Here is a 14754-nt window from a genome sequence, read left to right as displayed (position 1 = left end):
GCCCACCCCCTTTGACCTAACACTAGATCAAAATTAGGGGGTATGTGGTGGATGCGAAAAGAGACAGAAAAAGATAACAACGAGGGAGAAGGCTGTAGCCAGTGACGTAATCCTTGTATCCCAGTTATTCTCTTATAATTATTGCTAGGGTTTTGGGCAAGAGATTGAGATTTGTATATTCATTATTCTTATAGTGGATTATCTCTAGTTTATCCCGTGGTTTTTACCCTTCACATTAGAGGAATTTTTCACATATATCTTGGTGTTTTATTTTATTGTGATTTCATTTAATTCCGCTGCGTATTATAGCCTGCTAGTATTTATCCATATACAAAAGTTATTTCTCTTTATATTCCATCGTAAATAAAGAAGACTTATAGATGTTATGATTAAACATGAATAACCGATTAGTACTACTGATAGCATAAGAGGCAAAGATCGAGAAACTTTATCAAAATAATAATAATAATAATAAGGCTATAATACTTTTGTATTTATTTAATGATATTATGCTGTACACAATTAAATGATAAAGAAACTACACAGTTGAAAGATCATTTGCATCATTCTTTTTAATCTTTTTCATGCTTAAACATTTGAGAGGCTTTCTTTCTTTTCTCATGCGTCAAGGATTGGTTTAATATTTTAGTTCAATTAAGCAGAGGGAACTAAGAAACTAACAAAAATAATCTGTGTGTTTTTTTCCTATAAACAAAATATTATTACCGACAATTATTTTGAGAATCTTAGAAGGATTCCGAAGAGAAATTTGTCTTTTCTACCTCTTTATTCTTTCTTTCTTTCTGATCAATCCATACATTTGATGAGCACGCCATGTTTATGGTTTGCTACCACACCACGTTACACAGTTTGGAAAGAAGGCCACATTCCTCACCTAAAAGCTGGCTACAATAAGTGGCCACCAAGTGTGACACTTGCTTTAACTACTTACTTATATTTTTCTCTTAATACATCTTAATATAAAAAGGAATTCTTTCGATGCAAAATTTTATTAAGTCGACAATCTTAATATAATACCTAAGGTTACACATATACAGGCATTAATTTATTCTGGTGTTTGGAATGATTTAGTATTTTTCAAATTCTTAAAATCAAGTGTCTAAAACGATAAGAAATCTTATTCATAGACTAATCATGAAGAGAATAAATCCTAAAAATTAGGGTTTTGTTCTTGTTATCTCATGCATCTCTAGGCCATGCGAAGAGTAAGATTTAACGATATATATATATATATATATATATATATATATATATATATATATATATATATAGGGATAAATCAAGAATTACGTAATTGATCTGAAGAATTTAATTTTTTTTGGTATATAGTTATAATATAATTTATATTTTTCTTTCTATTTCGTAATTCTTCTCTTACTCGCCAAACGCTTCCGTGTCAAGCAGCATCGTCGTGGAGATCATCGAGCATGGTGGCCATTCAAAGAGACTCTACAGGACCAAGATGGCATGGCGAAGCTAAGTTTGGCTGTGGGCCGACCACCGAGCGTGTTGGCTAAAGCAAAAAGGGAGGAATAAAACTGGGTCTGGGATTCCCCCTTGGATTGTGCCACTGATGTGACTTCTCTTCTTTTGGGGGGGGGGAAGGAGAATGGTCCAAAGACAAAGCGCCTGTTCTTGCTGTTGGACTGCGGGTGTTCGACCTCTGCCCACTTCCTTCTTTCCTCGTGCTGGGATGTTGTTAGCTCTTAGGACAAGCATCGCATTTTGTACAGGTTGGGTTGTTGTTCAGCTGCGAGTTTAGTTCATGGCAGAAAGCATTCCTGCAAAGACTTGAATGCTACAGGTGTTTGACAAAGACACTTCAGATCTACAAAAACACCTCTTAATTGAAGTTGAAAAGGAATCCGAGTTTTAGCTAGCGATGGGAATTCCATTGTTTTCCTTTTGTAGCTTCTCCTACGCGGCACGGGAGTGAGAGATCAGGAGAGATTTATTACGGTGAATGAACTGTGCGTCCGTGACGAAGTCGACGTTGACGGAACTGCTCAGCAATTCTGGCATGTCTTCTTCCTCTACAGCAGCAGGAACGCAAACGAAATCTGGCTAACATGAGGTGAGCTCCAAGGAACAAAGAACACGACCGATACACAGTGCAACCATAAAAGACGAGTAGTTCAAATCGTCTCCCAAGGAACAAAGCATTTAGGGACACAAACAATCGACAAGGCAAAGATGCCATCTTCCGGCAGAAACGAAGGGTCGAAAGATAAAACTCCTCCTCACGTACCTATTTTTAGTGATATGAGTGGGATTTCAGCCAAAGAAGAAGGAGTGGCGTCGAGAGCTTTGATAGCTCCGGCAACGAGTATGAACCACGATGGCGACCTGCTCACATGCTGTGCGCGCCGGATGACTCAGTACCACAGTAGCTGCATTGCTATCATGGTTTTCTCTTCATTTCTCTCTACCATGTTATCTTCGGTGGCTATCCTCCTCTCCCCATTCGTTTGCGACGGATGTATATTTTGGGTGTATTTTTTATTTTATTTTTCTTCAGGATGTATTCTCATTTCCTAATATATATAATACTTTTTTTTCTCTCTCTTTTCCTATAGATTGAGATCCATATATTATGTGCAAAAACACTGTAACACAATTTTTTTGTATAAATTTTACAAAAATATTAAATTAATAACATTTTTACATTAGTTTTCAATAATACTAAAAATATTATAATGTAGTACAAAAATATTATATTCGAGTGATTCGAATCGGTCTATAGAAAAACAATGTAATTCACCTTACGAATCCGTCTATAGAAAAATGAAAAGAAAGAAACGGAATAAGTGTTGAGAGTATTTTATATATTAGACAAAAAAATTATTCATAAAAATTATTTTATGAAAATTTAACTTTTTTTTATCAAAAGAAAATAAAATATTCATGGATAATACCTCCCAATTTTCAAGAGGAAAACAATATATGAGGTAGAATAGAACAACGACAACTGTTCATCTGGATAAGAGGTGGGACTATATTGGATTCATTGACGGACCACACGTTGAATTGATGAGAAACAGGTGTTTGGTTCTTGGAGTAGTAACATCGAGCGATCATCGAAACTTAGGTGCAGGGATACAGACAGAGGCTGTCGAGCAGAGCCACCTACATATTTTTGAGGGCTCCTTGGATTCCTCGACTTCAGAATACGGAAATCATGTTTCTTTTGACTTGTGTGCCATTGCATCTCCCTCATCAGAAACGCAGTCAAACGGTGCGGCCGATGGTCGTCTTCACGCCCACATGACTCAAGCTGCTCGCATTGTTAGCGTACAAATCTATCCGCGATGTCCGCCTTGATCTCCGACCAAGCTTGCATCCACTCGGAAACACTGCCCTGTTCATCTATAGGCTCTCTACATCGATAGGGATGGGGGAATAGCGTCGAGCGAAGTCTCCCTCTTCGTCGAGCGATTTCATCGAGCAACTGGGATTCCGACAGATGAGATAAAAGGTTGTGAAAGAGAAAAGATCAAAATTTTCTTATTTTTTAAGAGTAATTACCAATGGCAGACAAAAAAGATCGCCATTGAGTTAGCAAAACTCTCTGCAAACCACAGGAATGATTACAAGTTCAGGCACTCAAAGACATGCAGATAGAAAAGGTGCAGCTTTCTGGTGCTCGGCAACTGGCCAGATATCAAACGTCAATTGGATCACAAGAAAAGAGGTGTTTTGATGACTTCCACCCCCCCCCCCCCCCCCACAGCTCCCTTTTCAGAATCAAGGAATTGAAGCAAAGACAACGAAACTAGGTACAAGTGGAGAAATCAAACAACAACAGCAACAAAAAAAGGTTATCTTGTCACCGAATTCGCCGACTGCATGTGAAAGTATGGTTGTTGATGAGGACTCAATTGTCAAATCGAGGAACTTCGTTTCCCTTGCACTGGTCTGAAGCTCGAAGGAGAAGAAGGTAATGGAATCACCTGCGAGGAACTTGAATGGTGCTGCTGCCCTCTCTCTTTGTTCTTTCCTATCACTATGGTGATGAAGGATCCATCCTCTTCTTCTGGGCCCGTGGGATGTGAGGCGGCGACACCAGGTGGATGAGAAGAAACATGACTCTCTTGTCTCGCGGTGCTGTTAACCAGCCCACCATTCCTGTGAACCTTGCCTGCTTCTTCCATCAGTTTCTTCCTGTGTAATTTTTCCTCGGCGTCCTTCAGAAACTTGAACTTTGGAGGCGGCGAGGACCACACCTTGATGAAGTCTTCTTCCTTTGTGGACTCAAAGAGGGGGTTGAATCCACTTTGTTTGTAGCAGTCCAAAGGAGTCAGAGGCGGAGTGAAGAGAGGCGGGGAAGAGAGAGGTGTCAAGAATGGGGTATCCGAAGAAACAAACAGCTCGCTCAAGCTCTTCCCTCTGGAACTTTTCCTGCTCCTTCCCCCTCTCGACCTCCCGTCCTCTGACTCCAAATCCTCCTTCGTTTCCTCTTTGATGGTGAAGAGAAACCTGGGAGGGCCTGCGAGGCCATGGAGCCTCATGAGCTCTGCCTCCATACCGTCCTCTCCTCCGAATGCCTTCAAAAGAAGATCTTTGCTGGAGGAGTCGGAGCGGAGCTGCAGTTGTCCCTCGTCGGAATAAGCAGCTGCATCCACCGAGGTGGTCATGTCTCGGGGGTTGAGCGCTGTGGAACTCAGGGAAGATGGCTTCCTCCAGCAGCAGAGATAAAGCAGCTCCCCGGCTGGGCTTCTGGAATCGTGGTCGACCTCTCTGCTACTCCTCTTCTTCCACCAAAGCAGATAGTATAGCTCTGCAACAAGAGCCAAGAACAGGCAACCGGAAACCAGGCTCAAACCGATGCCCAGACTGCTCAAAGGTCGCATCTTTTTTCGCAGTAATCTCTACAAAGTCTGGTCTCGATCAAGCCTATCGTCGACAGATCTTCCAGCCAAAAGGAACTACAAACACAACAATTCTGAGCTTACAAAGGGAAGGCGAGCGTATTAAGAAGGTACAGCTAGCTATCGGTGGAGATTCAGAACACAGTCATCCCTGAAACAAATGCAACACCCATTACGATAAAAGCAGGGGAAAATTACAGGGAGAAAAACAAGGAAATTTATCGCTCAAATCAGTCTCCGGCCTCCCTTCAAAACTCAAACCGAACACCACCAATCTAGTAAATACTACAAACAAAAAGATGGCACCTTTACCCTGCTCTTTGACCTGCGAGAAGTAAATCAAAAGCCCCGAACAAAAACGATGCATCCAATGACTAAATCATCACAAAGATCATATTCTGAGAGCCACGATTCACAGGTAGCATCACCACCATGCGTCCAACAAACAAGCCGGCTTCTCTTCCCCGAAAGCTTACACGAGCTCTGCAATCCACCACTACTGCCAAAACCCCTCAGCTTTTGCCCTGGAAAAGCCCAGCCGAGACAAGGAATCTCAAAAGAAATCACCACCCTGCAGAACTCCCTTGCGGGGCTCGTCTCCCTCCCGAGCTGGTGCGGTCGATAAGGTTGCGTTGTTCCCGAGAGCGGCTCACATGAGCTGGATAGCGAAAGCGGGGGCTGTCGTTTCCCTCCTGGCCAATAAAAGAAAGGGAAACGCCCGGGAATCGAATTGTTTACCTCGACACAGCTGGGGCTTTGGTTTACTCCGCGGTGCATTTTATTTTAACGTGCACTCCAATTTGTTTTCGATCTGGAGCGTCCGATTAGTGGATACTTCTTCAGCCTCGCGCGCAAATTGGTGGGTGTGCGTGTGCTGCGCAACAAGTGCATCTGACGAGCACCGGTCACCAATCATACTGCGCCATGTGTCATTTCCTTCCCAACATCTCCGTCCCCAAAACCTATTATATTATATTATATTATATTAGAATATCAATTAAAAACAGAAAAAAGAATTTTGCTCAAATATTCACCCTTCCACGTGGACATCGTCTGTGATCTCGAGACAAGTGACACCTCGGCTAAATCAGGCACGTCTTTCATTAGCTTCCTTTGCAGAATCCCCATGGATGATGTGTGACAGCCAGAGAGTAAAGGCCGTGTGCAGCACTCGTGCTGCTGCCCCTCATGCATCGAGTCATGCACGTAATTAATGAGCAACAAGAGAAATAAATCTTTTTCTTTTACAGTGCCAGTCCAAGAGAGAACAGATGATGGCAAGATGGCATGGAAACCACAACACCAACTCACTGGGGGAAGATCTAAAGGATGTTACGACTTGAAAGGTAAAAGAGATTGTTGTGGTCATGTTGATCTCCATAACGTGTCCATTTGGTCCATGCAAACAGCATTAAAAATTTATAGGTTTCAATAAAAGATCTCCCCCTCTTATTAGTTAGTGTGGGAGGTATTCACTCCACTAACAAAAGTAGATTAATTTATCCAGAAAAGATCTATATTATTCGTTTTCTTTAATAAGAGGATGTCCCCGTGAATAAGTTATTTTCACATCGTCCTTCTTGTTCTTCTCCTTCGTCTAGCTTTGTCTCTTCGTCATCATTCTTCGTCTAATTCTTATATATAAAATATATTTTTATATATTAAAAATAATTAATTATTAAATTATATATTTTTGGGGATAGATTTGAGACTGTTTAGTTTATTTTTTATATAACAATATCAATTTCAATCAAAACATTTCAATTTTAAAAGGATTTATTATCATTAATTATTAAATTTTAATTTTTTTGATAGATTTTATGAATGCTTATATTTTATTTTATTTGAAGTTTAATAGGCTTAACTTCAATCAAACAATTTCAAATTTTCATCAGTCTATTAGAACATGATTCCAACATCATTAGAAATGTTTTCCCATTGTTATAATATTTTAGGATAATTATTTATTAAAATTTTAATTTTTTAGTTCAATATCAAGTGTAATATAATCAAATTTAATCAAATAATCTTAAACTTTCATCAATCTATTAGACATAATTCTAACATCATTAGTCATATATTTTTTATTTCTAGAAGGTTCTATGATAATTTATTACCAGAATTTAGATTTTTTTTAATATGTTTTGTGAATGAGTGTATTTAGTTTATTTTTTAGTGTAACAGAGTTAATTTCGGTCAAATTATCAGAAAATTTTTAATAATTACTACTGATCCTATCAAGGAATATTATATATTTTTTAATTTATATTAAATTATTTTTTTATAAAAGTAATATTTTTGTGAAAATGAGGCGAAGTTACGAGAGACGGAGAAAAAAAAAGGAAAGAGAGAATATATTATTTAAAATTTATTTAAAAATTTTTGTGAGGAAAAATTAGTATTTATGGAAAAAAAAAAAAGGTATAAATCATCATATTATAAAAAGTGATTATGAGATTCTTTATTTGATACATTATCCATAAAAGCATTTGTTGCCTTCAAATTATGGCGATGGACGAGATCAAATATATCACAGCAAGCGGGCGGTTCAGATGGACGCTCGAGTGAAATATATTTGGTGATCTCAAAAGATTCGGTGACACGAGACCCTCCCGACTGCCACACCCACTCACGTTTTGGGCCTTTCTGCTGCTTAATAAGCCCATTCGATAAGAGGTAAAGGTAGCTTTTTGGAGAAGAAGAATTACCAAAAGGGTTTAGCCCTCGAATCGTCAAACCCTCCACCGGAATCGAGATCGAGTCGCGATAGGGGGTGGCAATCAAAGCTTTCTTCCTCTTTGCCGTAATTCGAGCGCCAATTTGATCGACAATTGTGAGAGAAAGCGCGGAATAGGTTCGTGATCGCTTGATCTATCACGATGAGTTTCATCTTCGGGAAGCGGAAAACCCCGGCAGGTACCCTCGATCTCTTCCCCACCTATTTCAAGATCAAAGTTATCGGTCGATGCGCTTTGCGATTTGATCGATTATTGTTAGTATTAAGTTTCCAATCTTTCGTTTGCTTTTGCATTAAATAAGAGAACCCTATTCGGGTGGTATCATTCTTTGGTTTCTGGAAAGGAAAGTTGCGATGGGTCGGAAGCTTTATGGTGGCTGTTTTTGGCTGCAGAGCTGCTGAGGGAGAACAAGAGAATGCTGGATAAATCAATTAGGGAAATCGAAAGGGAGAGGCAAGGGCTGCAAACACAGGAGAAGAAGCTTATTGCGGAGATCAAGAAAACTGCTAAGCAGGGCCAGATGGTATACATTCTTTACCGCAAATGATTGATCTTGTATAGATCCGATCATGAACGCCCACCTCCACAAGAGTATTCTGTCTTCCATGTTGTGCTAGCTTAAGCTATTATCATGTTTTCCCATGTAGGTATTGTCACAAGATACTAATGATATTGATTCAATAGCCGAGTGCTAAGAACTAGAATGAAAGTGTCAAATATGCTTAGGAGAGAAAAGATGGAAGGAGTTAGAAGCTGAAAGAAACAGAGAGGAAACTAGCAGAATTTTACCATGCTTGTGAGAGTTAGGTGATTTGATACTGGGGTATGAGCTGAACCCTTTTTTCGGTACCTGATGGTCTATGCTAGGCATGTTGAGATGGTATAATGGAAACCAGGATTATATATATAAGTGGTCTTTCTTCTGGAAATGTTACTAGCTCAAATTCATTTCCTTCACCAGGCAGCTGAGCACTCCTTCTTGATCTTCATGGATCTAGCTATAGCTGTATTGGATATTATATGTTTCACATACATAGAAGATGTGGTCAAAAAATGGCATTGCCATTCTGAGTATAGGCTACATACCATTTCGTTTGATATTGATCAAACACCCCAATTCGTAGAAAAAGGGACAAAAAGAACCATGGTGCCTTTGTAATACACACTTTCTATATTCTTAGTCATGTTGTCTCTAGTTCTTTTTTAACATCTTCGTTCTAGAATTCTGATTATTATTATTTTTACTATTTTTTGTTCCATATCAGTCCAATTTGGCATTTTTTATGGATTTTATTAGAACGCTTCTTTATGCATGATTTTTTAAATTGTTTATTATCACATCGTGTGTGATTTGTGCTGCAGATTCTTTGTTGTATGAGTTGTCTATTCTTGCTGGCTATTACTTGTTACAGGCAGCAGTGAAGGTCATGGCTAAGGATCTCATTCGAACAAGACACCAGATTACAAAATTTTATGCACTCAAGTCGCAACTCCAAGGTGTATCTCTGAGAATTCAGGTAAAACATTATCTTTTTACATTTTTCGCTTACTAACCATTCATCTAAACAATTGTTACTTCTACTGATGAGTACATTGCAAGAATCATCTCCATTTGAAATGATACTACTGTTGTTTGCTCTCATCCATGAGATTGCAGTAGGCATACTTATCCTTGTTATTAACCATGTTGTAGTCATTACATTTATTTTTGTTGTTAGCCTCTTTAGGCACAGATTGTATAAAAGAAAATGGCTAACATGAATAAAATAAGGGATAAATGCTGAGTTGCTTCAGGCATGAACTCTTTCTTGGTGTTTTTGGTTTGAAAATATAGGATGTCAGAAAATGCGAAAAGTAGTTTTAGCATCAGTCTAGTCTGCAGATCATGAGAAAGAAAGTGGACATATTGGGGGTCGAACAATTTCAGGAAAATTGATTAGGAGGTAAATCACATAAGGGCTAGAAGAGAAGAAAGCAGCAAGGAGAAGGTATGTCATAACACCAGGTCTGGATTGTATGTCGTGACACCGGATTGTACCCAACCAGTTCTGTTATGAATCATTGGAACTTGCCTTTTTTTTCCAAATACATGAAGGAAGGTGATATCATTGGTATCTAAATTTAGTTTAATAATAATTGTGTGTGATTAAGTAATAGCAACATAAGAAATTAAAGAAAAAGAAATTCCTTGCGATCTCTTCCATCTTTGTCCCCATTTGTCCCCATTTGACCCGTGTGATCACAGACGCCCTGCCATCCTGCCCACTTTGGCACAACCATTGATTTTATCAACGAGTGGAGAAAGAAAGCACGAGGAAGACAAGAACGCACAGAAGAAGAGCAAAAGATTAAAAGAAAAAAAAAGGAAAAGAGAGTGGAGGAGAAGAGAATCATTGAAAAGAAGAAGAGGAGCATAGTAAGGTGAAGAGAATGCAAGGAGGGAGAAAAGACGATTATAGAAGGACAGTGAAGGAGAAGAACGAACAAATAAGCAGATTAAAGAAACAGAAAAAGAAAAAGAAAACAATATTTGTAATATATCCATCTGACCAATGGATTAGTGAACCAAAGTTTGACGTGATCCTGGTTTGGTTGTATAACTATGGTTGTAGCTGAGAGCGGGAGGTATTATTAGGTCTGTAGAATTTAGATAGAAGAGCTGGATATTGATTGACGTTAAAAAGAAGATGGTGGGGGCATAAGTTCTTTACTTTTGAAGTTAGGTATAAAGACTGTCTGGAAAAACGCAATGAGGAGAAAGTTATGACCGAAAATTATATAATCCCTATTATGGTTCGATCTTTTAAACCCTTGTTAAATTTGCTTGAGTTTGCCTAAATAAACATAAAATTCAAATGAAACATGTTGATAGTAGGTAAGAAATCTGAAGTTTTGCAGCATGGAAAATGAAGCTTCATATCCATTTGAAGTCGATTATATGTATAGGTTACGCAAAAGCTTCAGCCTAGAGTTGAGGATGGACTTAGTTATGAACCAAGTCATTCCATTCAGTTAATTAACTGATTGACATCAAAACCAATATTTGATGATTTCTGCAGACACTGAAATCAACACAAGCAATGGGAGAAGCTATGAAAGGTGTTACAAAGGCTATGGGACAGATGAACAGGCAGATGAACCTCCCTGCATTACAGAAGATAATGCAAGAGTTTGAGCGGCAAAATGAGAAAATGGAAATGGTCAGCGAGGTTATGGGAGATGCCATAGATGATGCTTTGGAAGGAGACGAGGAAGAGGAAGAAACTGAAGAACTTGTGAACCAAGTCCTTGATGAAATTGGAATCGACATTAATTCAGAGGTGAATCTAAATGATACCTTTATCGTGCATTTCCTTCAAAATTATCGGCACTCCTGTTGTTTTTGCGTAAAGCAACTGGTCCCTCATTTGCTTACAGCTTGTAAAGGCACCGTCAACTGCAGTGGCTAAAGCCGAGGCATCCAAGAAGGTTGCCCAAGCTGAAGCAGCTGGAAGTGAAGATGGTGGAATTGATAACGACTTACAAGCAAGATTAGACAACTTGAGAAAAATGTAAGTCCATATGACGAGACTGTGTATAGAGTTGTAGTGGTACTGTGAAATTGCTCCACTATAATCGCCTTGCTGTCTGGTTGACTTATGGTACACCTTATAAAGTCTATTGCGGTTCGGAAGTCTTTCCCTTGCTTTTTCTCGTGCTTCCAAATGATCATGCGCTTCTCTGCAAGTTGTTGTTGAATAGGTAAACGTAGGTTGCTATTAGTAACGTCAGTTTGTAGCCTTGCGCATGTGGTTCGCACAATTTCAGCCAATGGGGACGGGACACGCTCTTTTTCCAGTTTGATGGGTTGGCCGGGACAGGTGGATCCGACACGTTCTGAAGCTCCGTTGCCCGGACCGATGTGCGCAACAACCGCCGCGTTTATATTTGTTTATAACGAAAGTAGAGCGTGGCTATCTTTACCTAACGAAAGTAGAGCGTAGCTACCTTTATAATTCTGAAAGTGAAATAATTAGTTTTATTTGTTATAACAACATCAATTATATTGACTAAAAATATAATTCGTCACATAAGGTAGGTGTTAGATCGATATCAAAATGATGAGCAAAGAGAATTTCAATATTATCAGGATGTTTTGCTATCTAGTTCGTCTCTTGCTACGTTGTTAGGATGCTCAGGGCATGATCATCGTCTCGCTTGGCTCATAGTGTAGCGAAAGTGATTGTCGTTGGGATACTCAAAGTTTACGAGAGCATAACCCCTCTTCACAGGCGTTATCGTCTCTCACCATAGCATCCCATTCTCGATCCTCATTGTGCCACTTTCAATATTCATGATGCCTACGTTGTCATCTTTTATGCACTCGACACATATGGTTGGTTCAATATTGAAACTTGGATCGATGCCTTAAGCAAGAGACAAACTAATTAGGTGGTAGGGCATCCCGATATTGTTATTTTCTTTTAATCATCATTTTCATGTTGATCCAACACGTGACGTCATGTGTTGTATTTTTCATCAATATAACTAATAACATTATGATAAATATGATTATTTATTTTATTTTAAAATTATAAAATTTGTAATATAATTTTTTTAAATACGAACATCCATGTTAGTAGGATCCAAAGTTCGACAAGCTAATATGTAATTAGCCTCCAACCTCTCCCGTCTCCTTCATCGGCATATAAGTAGCCCCCCTCGTCGTTCTTTAAACCCCTCTCTCCCTCCTCCCTTCGCGTCTCTTCCACGGCATTGCAGGATCAGTGGATGAGACTCTTTTTTGCGCGTATCTCGTCGAATGGCGGCATCGAGCCTTCTGCTCCAGAAGCAGCTTAAAGGTATGGATCGGATTCCTCCCCATGTAGATTGCTCATGCCTAGGTTCTCGAATGAGGGTTTGCTTTGGTGTTTCTTGGATTAGATATTTTGAAGAATCCGGTGCGTTATCCAGTGGAGCGTGACCATTCGATGATCGCCTGACACGTTGTAGTGAGTGATCCCCCCCCCCCCCCCCCCCCCCCCTGAGTCGATTAGTCATGCTTCTTTCCTCTTTTATTACCTTTCTGATATGATGGATTCTTTTGACGAATTCTGTTCGTGATCGGACGGGTTTATCGCCATCGTTGGTAGCGATGGGTTAGGATCTCATGCGACTTTTCGCACGGGGCTTGATAACTTTACATTTGTGCGTCATTGATTAGAACTTGGGACTGGACATTGAAGGACGATTAGTGTTTTTGATGCATAGTATCGATAGCATCTCTGATTGATGCAGACCATCTGTTTGTTGGTTTGCCTCATCATTTATAGTGCTGCTTAAGCATGGTTGTTTTTTCTGCATAGTACCGATAACATCTTTAATTGATGCAGACCATCTGTTTGTTGGTTTGCTTCATCATTCATAGTGCTGCTTAAACATGGTTCAAACCGAGATAGCATATACGTAGTAATTAGATATTATCTGATATCTTATGTGTTATTTATTATTAACATTAGATGACGTAGGTCGGTGGTTTACTTGGTACAACTCAAATTTACTGCTCTTTATTTTGCTTCGTACTAAAACATGTTCCGTGTCAGGCCTACGGCCATTGGTTATTGCGATTTCCATGGCCCTGTCGGTGTCTGTAAGAAGAGTAGTGTCAGAGGTCACGAGGCATTCTCACCCCGTGACCTCCGCGCGGTGTAAATCCCAGGTTGTTGCTGTCACACGAGGGAGTTTAGAAGATCCCCTTGACAAGGGGAATTGACATTTCCGTAGTCATGGGGAATCGAGATGAGCGTTGGAAGTCTGCATCAATTTGAAATCCGTGGAGATAACCTTACTGGTTCTCTTTTGGTTAAGGCCTAATTCCGAATCTTTTTTTAAATATATATTGGAGCTTACTTTTTACTAGTTCTCTTTACTATTTATAATCATATTTTATAATTATATATATATATATATTAAAAAAATTTCTCACCTAATTTTCTTTCTCTTCGTCTTTTCTTATTCTTCCTCCTCTACCTCAATACGTAACTTTGACAGGTTATAACTGTATTGTTTTCATTATCAAGTTCTCCTTGGACGAGATGATAAGACCCGAGGGCATTTGACGGTCACATTGTTTGAATTTGGGATCTTGTTGTCAATATTGTTTGGAGTGAAGTGACAAGGAGCATGGGTTGAGAGGCGATGATCGATGGGAAGAAGCTTTTGGGTGTGTGCTAAGGGGTGACGATTGACGACAAAAAAACATTAGGGAGTGTCTGTAGCGACGATCGCAAAAGCTATGGAGAAGGGAACAAAAGAAAAAAAAGATTAAATCCAAATTAAGGAGATTGTAAATAAAAATATATTATTTTATTAATTTTTAAGAGAGTATGAATAGTAAAAAAATTTAAATAGTAATCTCCTTTTATTATTTCTCAAAGGACATCTTTATTATCATAATTATTTAAATATCTCTTATAAGATAATTGAAATAATATTCGATTACATCCTATGGATTAATATTTTTTTATAAACTCGATGTTATGGAAAACAGTATAACATATTCAAAAATATTATAATTGATATAAAAATTTTATTTGATTATTTTTATTCCTAAACTAATAAGAATACCTATTTAAAAGTTATATGAGGTATTTTCTATTATTTTTTAGTTCATTTACAGTATTTTTGAAACTCATAGTATTTTGATGGAGATAAAAAAAATACTATAATTAATACTGTAAATTTATACCTGTGAGATTAGACCAGTCTATAAAATGTAACTTACATATTATAAATCTTATAAATTGAGGATGCTATATGGGAAATATGAAAAAGAAAATTTTAAAAATACACCTCCTGAACGGCTGCGGCCGATGCGGTAGATACTTGACAGAACCGTACGGAAGAGCTCAGGTGCCTTGTCAAACATCACCTGTACAGTGAGTAAATGCAACGAGACGAAGGATGCTTCAACCAGCTCTCCGGTAGACTCGAGAGTGACCGAATGATATCTTTCTTTTGGCGTTTCTACTGTTCTGGTGGTAGAAGGGGCAGTCCATGGATAAGCATCCTTTGCTACTACTACACAAACAAGATGCATCAAAATAACTAGTGAGGCACCTCGAGAAATAAAAACCTTGTATTTCGTC

At 38.7% G+C, this 14754-nt stretch overlaps 2 protein-coding genes across 2 annotated transcripts; one reads left to right on the top strand and one right to left on the bottom strand.

Annotated features, from left to right (window-relative positions):
- Positions 1 to 2998: 2998 nt before the first annotated feature.
- On the bottom strand, positions 2999 to 5560 carry LOC103996838 (uncharacterized). The gene is made up of 2 exons (XM_009417858.3): positions 5202 to 5560; positions 2999 to 5040 (listed from the first exon to the last, which is right to left on the bottom strand). The coding sequence occupies exon 2, from the start codon at positions 4869 to 4871 to the stop codon at positions 3903 to 3905; it is 969 nt and encodes a 322-aa protein (XP_009416133.2). The 5' UTR covers positions 4872 to 5040; positions 5202 to 5560; the 3' UTR covers positions 2999 to 3902.
- A 2065-nt stretch (positions 5561 to 7625) lies between these two features.
- Positions 7626 to 11300, top strand: LOC135592418 (vacuolar protein sorting-associated protein 2 homolog 1). Its single transcript, XM_065081862.1, has 5 exons — positions 7626 to 7805; positions 8020 to 8150; positions 9040 to 9144; positions 10687 to 10947; positions 11045 to 11300. The coding sequence occupies exons 1-5, from the start codon at positions 7769 to 7771 to the stop codon at positions 11180 to 11182; spliced, it is 672 nt and encodes a 223-aa protein (XP_064937934.1). The 5' UTR covers positions 7626 to 7768; the 3' UTR covers positions 11183 to 11300.
- The last annotated feature ends 3454 nt before the right edge of the window (positions 11301 to 14754 follow it).

This window comes from Musa acuminata, chromosome BXJ1-9, assembly GCF_036884655.1.
Source record: "Musa acuminata AAA Group cultivar baxijiao chromosome BXJ1-9, Cavendish_Baxijiao_AAA, whole genome shotgun sequence".
Lineage (NCBI taxonomy): Eukaryota > Viridiplantae > Streptophyta > Magnoliopsida > Zingiberales > Musaceae > Musa > Musa acuminata.
The sequence above is the reverse complement of the archived record's forward strand: the minus strand, read 5'-3'. Positions and strand labels throughout refer to the sequence as shown.